This window comes from Heteronotia binoei, chromosome 4 (assembly GCF_032191835.1).
Source record: "Heteronotia binoei isolate CCM8104 ecotype False Entrance Well chromosome 4, APGP_CSIRO_Hbin_v1, whole genome shotgun sequence".
In the NCBI taxonomy this organism is placed as follows: domain Eukaryota; kingdom Metazoa; phylum Chordata; class Lepidosauria; order Squamata; family Gekkonidae; genus Heteronotia; species Heteronotia binoei.
Window position 1 is genome coordinate 137,243,694 of NC_083226.1, and position 10,908 is coordinate 137,254,601.

The 10,908-nt window shown below is 38.4% G+C and overlaps 1 protein-coding gene across 2 annotated transcripts in view; it reads left to right on the top strand.

The window, feature by feature from the left end:
- Positions 1-5,825, top strand: part of PDE8B (phosphodiesterase 8B) — a 72,346-nt gene extending 66,521 nt beyond the window's left edge. For both annotated transcript variants that reach the window (XM_060235844.1, XM_060235845.1), the window contains exons 20-22: positions 1,494-1,661; positions 4,003-4,132; positions 5,267-5,825. In XM_060235844.1, the coding sequence (XP_060091827.1) occupies positions 1,494-1,661; positions 4,003-4,132; positions 5,267-5,388 (420 nt within the window). In that variant the 3' untranslated portion in view covers positions 5,389-5,825. The remainder of the gene's footprint in view (positions 1-1,493; positions 1,662-4,002; positions 4,133-5,266) is intronic.
- The last annotated feature ends 5,083 nt before the right edge of the window (positions 5,826-10,908 follow it).

Consider the following 10,908-nt stretch of genomic DNA (forward strand, 5'->3'; position numbering starts at 1 on the left):
CATGATTTTCTCTTCCTTCCCATGGCAGTCCAAAATGCCTCCCAAAATCCTGTTCCTGGGAGGGCCCTTTCCCAAAAACAGGATTGAGGGATTTCTACTATTTTTATATTTTATGTCTAATATTTTCAAGCAAAATAGCTGTTTTATAGCTCTGCTTTCCTATGCATGTGTGCGTAACAACAGCCACTGAAGGAATCCATTTCTTAGAGCTACAGGTTTTCCTTTTATTTAGAATTTATATCCCGCCCTTCCCACAAGTGGCTCAGGGCGGCTTCCAGCATTTTATCATTCTGTTGTTTTAAACACCCAGTGTGTGTTTTTTATTTTTTAGATTTCAGATTTTTTTGCAAACTTGGGACATTTTTCAGGTTTGTAGAAAGATCAGTCTTGTCTGTTCACAGCGCCAATCACTGGATTTAAGTATCCTGAGATTTGGCTGATTTTTCTATTAGAATGTACAAGTGGGGATCTGCAAGATGCTTGCAGAAAGGATGCTTTACATCCCTCTGTCTTTCCTTCATTCCCTCTTCCTCCTTCTCAAACAATCTTTCCCCTTTTTCTCTTCCGCACTTTGGTGTAGTGGTTAGGAGCACAGACTCTAATCTGGGAGAACCAGGTTTGATTCCCCACTCTTGCACATGCACCTGATGATGTGACCTTAAGCCAGTCACAGATCCCCCAGAGCTGTTCTCTCAAGAGCAGCTCTCAAAAGAGCTCTCTCAGCCTGACAAGGTGTCTGTTGTGGGGAGGGGAAAGGAAAGGAGATTGTAAGCCGCTCTGAGACTTTGAGTGAAGGGCAGGGTATAAATCCAATCCTCCTCTTCCTCCTCCTCCTCCTTCCTTCCCTCCTCTATTTCTCCCTCTCTGGCAATATTCCCCCTATTTCTCTTTCTCCCCCTTCCATCTCTCTGATGATCTTCTCCCTTTTCTTCACTTTCCCTCATCTGTCAGTCTCCCCCCTCCTCTTCTCTGGTTCAAATCTCCCATCTCTCCTCCCCATCTTTACCTTAACCTGCATTTGTTGTAGCTGCCCTTCTCATGAGAGCCACCACATTGGCAGCAGGGCCTCAGCAGCAAAGATCCAGGAGGTTACTCATGTAAGTTGTTTGCATTTGCACAGACAGCTTTATTGATTTAAACCTCCCCCCATATAATTGTTCAAGGTTTTCAGATTTGTCTGCAGATCTGGGGGCTCCCCAAAGTTTGGAGGGAAATCTGCTTTCTGTCAGTGTGTACCTGATCAGCAGATTTAGATATTTTCAGATTGGCCTGGAATTAGCTGCTAGATACGTAGATTATGACATAATTATATATTTCCTACGTCTAGATAAGGAGAATACTTTTTTACTCACTTGTGTTTAACTTCTGACTTTCAGCACAAAATACGAAGCAATTGTGAAGATTAATCATATTATGTCATAATTTGAAACTTGTAACAGTTATGTGTTCACTGGCTGTGAGCTGCAAGACTGTCCTGCTTTATTGCTTTGCAGAGTGAAGGTAGTGACTGTGACTGTACGACCAATCTCAAGAATTTTCCAGATAATCAGACACTGATCAAGCGCATGATGATTAAGTGTGCAGATGTTGCAAACCCATGTCGACCTCTAGAACTGTGTATTGAATGGGCTGGCAGGATTTCAGAAGAATATTTTGCACAGGTAAGGAAGTTTTTTTTCTGGAACTGAATAATAGACAGCAATGTAGAACTTAGAGCAAACATACAGTTAGCAAAAGTCTATCAAATTAAATTGCAAATACTGTAATAATTTTTCTTGCCTATTTCAGCAGTACGTGAGGATGCCATTATAAAGAATTGCTTACTCTAAGCAAATTGCATACTTAATGTTTTGAATTTTATTTGCCTTTAATCTCTTGAGCTATTCTACCTCAGTCATACAAAGTTCATAATAGCTTCACACAATGGATGTAGGTAGTGTCCTTTTAAATTCAACCAAAGATCCATTTAGTCTAGCACAGGGGTGTCGAATCAGGCCCTCGGAGGGCTCCTATCAGGCCCCCAAGCAACTGCCTGTCATCTGCTTCCTTCTCCCTATATCTTGCTTCCTTCTGCATAACAGCTTGCTTTGCAAGGCTTGCTTAATTGCACAGGAGCTACAGAGCAAAATCTCTATTTTCTCCAACGACTGAGGCTCCTTCCCCTCCTGGTCCTCTGGGGAAGGAAGGAAAGAGCCAGAGCTTCCTTTGCCCAGTTCGCTGGATCCCATGGGAGAAATACAAAGAAAGCATCTTTAACACCAATGAGTGCTAATGTTTTAAGCATGTTTTAATTTTAAAAAATATATATTTGTGTTCATCTGTGTTCTTTATAAACTGTATATCTCTGCTACATAATCTTAAATAGGAGCACACATGACCCTGCCCAACATAACTCGGCCCAACCCGACTTGACCCGGCCCAACAAGGTCTCATTTATGTCAGATCCGGCCCTCAAATGAGTTCGACACCCTTAGTCTAGCATTTGGCTGTCCACTGTAGCTAGCCACCAAGCTGCTTTGGGAAATTTAGGAAATTGCTTTGGGAAATTCTAATTTAGAATGTGACCTTTTATCTACTTTTCCCTAGTATCTGTTGCTCACAGATACACTGCCTGTGAAGGCACAAAGGTTCTGTGTAGTGCTTATAGTGCCAATTACATTTCCTTATCCTGCCTTGCCCAATTTGCTTTCAGTGACAGAGCCTGAAGCTATATTCTGGCTCTCATTCCTAAGGCTTATCTATATCAATGTGTGAATGATAGCATCAACACCCCATGAAACTTTTTGTCCATAGTTTGACTTGAATCAACATTTTTCTGTAAAAATTAGGATACCACCATGACCCCCTTTTTAGATAAGGATTTTTTTAAAAAACTCTCCACTTTTCCAGTGAAAACTCTTACTTGCCCAGGCTCTCTGTCGTTTCTTCTACAATAAGGGAAATCAATTTGTGCCGGCTGCTCTGAAAGTTTTTAAGGCCAAAACATGTGCGCAACTACTATATGGTATGCCATTATGGATTGGTGCATTTGATTATTCCTTGGAATGCATCCAAGCCAAATTTCTTCGTAAAATTATGGGAATGCCATGTTGCGTGCCTTATGCAGCCCTATGCCTAGAATCAGGGCAGGTCCCACTTGAAACTAGGGCATGGCTCTTAACTGTTAAATATTGGTTGCGAATACACTATAACTTCGATCCTTCCAGTCTTATCTTTCAAATGCTCTCAGAATCCAGTTACTCTAATTGGCTAGACTCCATCAAGAAAAAGATTAGCACTGTTGGTTTATCTTTAGAATCATTATCCATGCTCTCACAAACGGAGGCATTTCGTATGATTAAAACCAGAATTCTGGATATTGAATTACAAAATCTCCACAGCGCCGCTAATAAAACTTGTTCTCCCGTGAGTCTAGGGTTTTTGTTTGATGTTGGCCATATGGCTTCCTATCTCTATTCTTTGCAAAGTCCTCAACAGCGTAGGGCCTTTTCATTGGCAAGATTTGATGTTATGCCATCAGCAGTTCTATATGGCAGATATCATAACATACCCTACCCGGCCAGACTATGTCCATGTAAGTCTGGATCTATTGAAACCATTTCACATATTCTCCTGTATTGTCCTTTTTATCTAAGTATTCGTGGTCGATTTTTGGATCCTATTCTTTTAAATAAGATGGGCCTGGCTGATCCAGATAAGGTCCAGTTTCTTTTGAAGGATGTTACTCCTGACATAACTGTAAACACTGCCTTATTTCTGTACTGGGCCAAAATGATTCGTCAAGACAAGGAACAGTCTTGTTGTCCCATTAACTGTGATCTTATGAAAACTCTTACTTTTCCAGTGAAGGTTCACACATGAACCAAACTAATGCACTGCACATAGGTCAGTTTGTAACATGGATAGTTAACTAGACAATGGGATAGCTACATTCTTCTCACCAAATGCTCAATGCTTACTTTGCTTATGCAGCTTTGCTAAAATTATTTTTGTTTTCTATAGACTGATGAAGAAAAAAGACAAGGACTACCAGTTGTTATGCCAGTTTTTGACCGAAACACATGTAGCATCCCCAAATCTCAGATATCCTTCATTGATTACTTCATAATGGACATGTTTGATGCTTGGGATGGTAAGAAGTTCTGTTTTTCTCAACTGAGGAGCTAATTCTTTGCTGCTCCCCCAAAATAGGAATTGTATGTTACAATTCTGTGTAACCAGTGTGAAACAGATAGACACACACGCAAACCTGTAGGATCTGTGGAAGAGAGAAAAGAACTGAACAGAGAGAACATTAAGGATCACTCTTTACTGGTGGTTTTACAAGTTGATGGTGAATGCAGATTTTTTAAAAAATACCATAATCACATTTTATACTCACTTAAGGGTGGGCCACTCTGTTGATTTTACAGTAAAGTACAATTCCCAGACTATAGCTTTAAGTTGCTGTTAAATTATAGCTGTAGTAAATTATATTATATATTAAATTATAAATTAAATTATAACTGTAGTAAAACAAATAGAAATTTGTGTTTAACAGCTACTCTCTTGAAAGCATAGCATGTTTACTTTTTACTTTTATTTTCAATAGATTCTTTAGAGACATTTTAAAGGTTGCATAATTTTAGAGGGTTATTCTTCCTTGTATATGAACAATATAATCCAAATCTTGTTCTCCCTAATAATATAACTCAACAGTTTTATTTCTTAAAAACATTATATATCATACCTTTCTACTGTGAAAATAGCATTTTCCCAGCATTCTTTCTTGTCCCATCACTTTCTTTCAGATAGGTCTGCCTTATGGACATCTACCCCCTTAATGCTGGGTCCTTTTACCCTCTGTCTCTCAAGTGTGTCCTTGCTTTAAAACTGTATTTTCAGCTTTCCTTAAATGTGTTAATTAAATATTTGAGTAGAAAACACTCAAGAATCAACAGCCACATTCAATAAACTGTGGGGAGAATCAAAAAGAACTTTAAACAAGGAGACCTCTGATAGAAGGCATAGTCTTAAGAATACCTTCTTTGTCACTTAATGGGGTATTTTGAGTAATATTTAAGATATTACATATGGTTATGGTTGGACATTATAGGACTGTTATTAACATATAGGGTTATATTCAGTGTTATATGTAACATAACACAGTTATAATTTCATTTTCAGTTAATTGGAGATTAACAGAAAAGGCCCTTCTGCAGATAGGAAGGAGCACTTGAAATTTGCACTCTACGTTTCAGCTTTTGGCATTGGTTCTCTCTTTCAGCATTTGCACATCTACCTGTTCTAATGCAGCACTTGACAAATAATTACAAACACTGGAAAACATTAGATGAGTTGAAGTGTAGAAGCCTCAGGCTCCCTTCAGAGAACAACAATGGAAGCTGAAGAGAAGAAGTGGAACATCATAGCCTACCACTCTCACTGTGAACCAATGGATCCAAGCGGGACAGAATATCCTTCACAATGAAGTAACCAACTGGGCAGCAAGGAGAAAAATCTTGTTTCTCACTTTTACATAGTACTAAATTCTACAAAACTTTGTTTTTATAAAGATGATAATCTAGAGACCAATGAATGCTTTATAGAATTACTGTCTTTTGCAGCACAACAGGTCCTTTTAAAGATAGTTTTATAAAATGGTTGTAATTCAGCAATTGGTATAATTTTGTTTTCAGGGCAAAATTCATAATGCATATAGATCCCTATAGGAGGGCAGTAATGCTATTAAAATATGTTTAGCTGGAGTAGCAAGCAAGTTTTCATAAAACTTACAGAATTTTACAGAAGATGCTGATATCTCAAGTGAAACATAATGCAAAGAGGGAGAGGATATAATGTTTAAAAAAACAAACTTGTGTTGGTTTTTAAAAAAATATTGTTAACTATTATTGAATGTAAGAACAGTTGTGTCACACAATAATTTCAAAGTTTGTTCTGTTTAATTTGCACACAATCTTCTCTAAAACTGCCTGTGACTGCTGAGTTCCTGTATTAACAGGTTTCCTTGTGGACTTCCATGTTGAGGCAGTTTGTATGCACAATAGAGATGTGCCCACAATTGAAGTCTCTGGGAAAATTGGGTCCTAGGCATGCTCAGTGGAGTTTCTGGGTACATAAGGAACACCTGCATTTACAGTAGAACAAAGCAAGAATCAAGTTGCACCTTTAAGACTAACAAAGTTTTATTCAGAATGTAAACTTCATGTGTTAGAAGCACACTTCATCAGACAAAAGCATGGAATGGCAAGCAGTCCTAAATATAGAGAAAGTGGGCAGTGAGTTAGTATGCAGAGTCATGGAAATGTTTTTTAGCAGATTAAAAGAGTCACAAGTTGGGGGTCTGGTGTTTGTTAGTTTATGTTAACTGGGCTGAAATAACAACAATTAAGTTGGAATAGCATGTCCATGTACTAAACTCATTAAGTATCCTGGGTGTGAATTGCAATAAATGAAAGTCTGTTGTAATGTTAGCTCTGGGTTAAAATGAGGGTATAGGTTTCTCAGGGGTTTGATTTAAACATGTAACATACATATAAACATAATTCCAGTTTGCCATTAGAAAAAAGAATACATTAAAATATAGTGGAAGATGGGTTAGTATACGTAATGAGATAAACAGCCAGTATCCCTATTTGAGTATGTCAATACAAAAAACATTATTCTGATACACTATTCTAAAAGAGAAATACATTGGAATACTTGGTGAAAATGGGTTTAGTATATGTAATGAGATAAAAAAAAACAATATCCCTGCTCAGTCCTGGGGAGGTGTTTGTTCCGTTTCATAATAATTTGTAATTCAGCAAATCATCTAAAAAACATTTCCATGACTCTGTATACTAACTCACTACTCACTTTCTCTGTATTTAGGACTGCTTGCCATTCCATACTTTTGTCTGATGAAGTGTGCTTCTAGCACACAAAAGCTTACATTCTAAATAAAAGTTTGTTGGTCTTAAACTTTGTTGGTCTTGCTTTGTTCTACTGCTTCAGACCAACACAGCTGCCCACCTGGATCTATCTGCCTGCATTTACAGTTTTGCTTGCTTTATAAAATTAGGAAACATTACTGTTCGCAAATTAGAGCCAATCCATACTTTTCTCCGCCTTCTAGCAGGTGGCAGTGAGCCATATTGTGGAAGTTTATACAAGCAATTATTCTAAACTGCCTGCAGCAGCAGTGGCACAACATTATGTTTCCTCTTCAGTGCACATACTTAGAACAGGTAATTTGCTGGTGTGACAGATCTTAGGAGTAGAGTATGAAAGATGTTTATACATATGAGCCATAAGTTTCAAATAAAACCCTTATACAATGAGCCATATTTTACAAAGGTCTCCTGAATCCACACCCATACAGAGGCCTCCTAGTTTCTCTCTAGGAGAAGAGAAACAGCTGCATATGCATTGTGTCTCTCAGAGAGGCAGGAAACCCCTTGTTGTTCTAGACTGTAGCCACAGCAGCAATGCATAAAATATTGACCTTAATATTAGGGATCACATATGTATTAATATAGTGTCCAGTAATTTTGACAACCCACAATTGTATCAGTATTTAATGTATGATGCTTCAGAAGGGTAATAGAGCTAACTCTACATAATTTTAAAAAAATTAACCCTAAAAGGTACAATTCATTTTAATAATACTAAGGAAAACATTATTGTGCATTTCAATTTGTTAAAGTGTGAAATGTATGCTGCAGCTACCAAAGCACAAATATTTTTGTATTTTTAATCTAATTGGGAACACTATTTCAGGAGAATCATCTGCAAAGCTTTGCTATCATAATGAATGAGAATTGTACAGGGTTTAAATTGTGCTTTTGTTCAATTCTTAATTCATTTTTGATAGGGTTTATGTAGGAGACTTTACTAGCAAATTGTGCCATTACTTTTGAGTATCATGATTATTAGTTTTGGACAACAGCATTCCCTAAGTATTATATCTTCAGTTAGGCCACTGGCTTATATAATCATCACAATATTTGGTTATTAGATGCTACTGCTTTCTAATTATTCTGCTAATATTTAACATCATGGATTACAAGTGGCTATAGAAAGGCTGAACTGTATATGATTTAACAGAAAGTATTACATTGCCCTCAAAGAGAGGAAGGTTATGGTCCCTTTTATTGGGCTCTTTAAATAATATGGCTTCTGTAGGTTAACAGCTTTTTTGTTAAAGTATCACACACTTTAAGGATAAAATGCTGTCCTCCCATAGTTAAAGAAGCATTAATCTGGGGTGTCCAAAACCTTGTCTTGCTCCTGTGTAGAGCTTGTGTGTGAGGGGTGGGGCTAGATGCATTGTATCCTTAAGGTGTATGAAACCTTTAAAAAATTCTGTTTACGTTCAGAAGCCAAAATGGGTTAAAGGATCAAAGAGGCCTGAATCAAAGAGACCTCTCTACCCAGTGTTTAATGCTAAGTCCGGGAAGGCAAACCAGATAAAGTAAATATGCAGTATTACTACTGATGGGGAAATGACCATGATTGTAGCTTATATAATGTGCCAACATTTTTCAATGTTTTGTATCAAGTTATGTAAAATAATGTAAAACATTCATATAATTTCCATGCAGAGAAATGTATAAGCTATATTTTTGTTAGAATTCTAACAGAACCTAACTTTGCTATGTATTATAATGCTACATTGTGTAATTTAAAGAATGATATGCTGCTGTATTTATCATCGCTATTACAGACTACTACTGATACCTATATCCAATTACATTTTAATTAATTTTTATTAACATAGCCTTAGCTTCAATTGTATAGTTTTTTCTTTATCCAGTCAATTCAGTTTTTTAAACAATTACAGAATAAGCAGGTTTGGAGACTACAAACAATGGAAATATCACATATACTTAGGATTACCAGGGGCAGGAGGGAAGCCCAGGCTATGTCTCTGGTGATGTCACTTCCAGTACATATCACATCACAAGCACACACACTACCATATTGTGCTCTGGTATTTGGGCAAGAACTTTATGGTAAAGATTGCTTCTACCATAGAGTTTTTGCCCAAATACCAGAGTGTCACTGTGACATCACCAACATGATATCACCCAGTACATGCTGGAAGTGATGTCACCATATCATTGGTGACATAGCATGGGTCTACCTCCTGGTAAATTCCCCTGCAAGCCAGCTGATTGCCAATGGGGAGCAGGGCCTGGGAATCCCCCACCTCCAACAGCGGGCTGCCAATCCTACAAATACTACAAAAGTAATATACTTAGCCCTATTTTATTTTTGGACTATATTATTGGAAAGTTTAAATGACATCTTTGTGGCTGCCACAAGGACACTGCCTCCATTCTAAAGTGTTTCTAAAATGTCCACAGCATGATCTTGTCCTCCCCACCCCACCCCCCCCACACACACCTTATCAAGTGCTGTAATGGCCACACAGGGTTACCAGGTGGACTTACCCTACCAGCAGGGGGTGGAAAGCAGCTTTCTGGGAGTGGAGTGGGTGGGGTGACATTGTTGATGTGATGATGGCACATGGAAGTGACTTCCATGTGATGTTATCATGTCAGCAACTATGCCACCTGAGGAGGCTGTTCAGGGGTGGGGCTGAAGCTCTGAAGGGGGAAATCCTGCCCAGAATTAGGGTCTGGTGATCCTACCACATTATAGAGCCCACCCACCTTGAATTATATCTAGACTTTCCAAAAATGGAAGATAACCTAAAATTTGCCTCCTCCAAGCAATTGTTATTTATTTGTGTTATTCATTTCTACACCTGAAAGCAGGACCTCAAGTGTCTTTAGGACATGCAGGGGCAAATAAACAGTCTCAGTGGATATAGAGGACAGACAGCATGGGCAATAAAAATGTTATATTCCTCCTGGTTTAACTGCATAGAAAAATACTATAGCTGCCAGAGGGACATGAGCTCATTTCATCTAACCCCCTGAAAATGCTGGTCCCATGATGGAATATTTTAAACCTATGAATCGCTTCTCGACCTTTTGGCTAAGTGTAGTGTAAACCTATGAAAATAGCCAGTTTGTAAAAATTCTAATGAAATGGGGACAGGCCTTAAGATCCTTCTAATGCAAGGCAGATGGTTCACTATCGTTTCTGTGCCAGGATTTCCTGATGGAGGTAGTGAATTTAAGTAAACTTTTTCAGCAAGCAAAAAATCTGAATTGAGATAAGAACATAATCAAAAATTTTAGGTATGCTGCTACAAGGAGTAACAATAAACCAGTTTTTATAAAGACATTATTTTTGCTTCACTTTCTTTCCCACAAGCTAGATTGCGTGTGTGCTACATTGTTTGTTATAAGGTATTTTCGATTATTTCTACCCTGTTACTTGGGAAGCCTGAGTGGCAGCAGGTGGCTACCACAGTGCTTTCCAGGGAACCCTTGGTCCAAGGGAGTTTCCCAGCAAGGAAAGGCACCTTTCCCCCTCCCCTTCCTTCTGCCATAATCTCTCTCCACAAGGTTGGGAAATGTAGAAAAAGGGGAAACTTCAGGCTGTTGTGAATGCTGCCAAATGCCTTTATTCTCTCTGGCTAAGCAAAGTGGCAAGAAAAGGATGAGTGGGCAGACAGAATGGTGAGGATGGAAGGGTAGGTTTGAGATAAAAAGAGCCAAGAGGAAGAGAAGTAGGATATGGGGGGAAAGTGATGAAAGAGGTGGCAGTTGGAAGAAAGGATATGGAAAGTTGCTTGGATATTGATCTCATGTCAGGACAGTGAGGGAGTTTCCTGTGAGTATAGAGCCATTTTCTTCAACCCCACATATATTTTTCCCATTCCTGTATAGAAGGTAAGCTAAATGAGGCAATTGTGGCACATGCCAAGTGTGAAGAAATCTTGTCTAGTCTTGGGTATGGTCCACTGAGAATGCTATAGTAGGGCCAGTATTGATGCTGACCACCCAAATT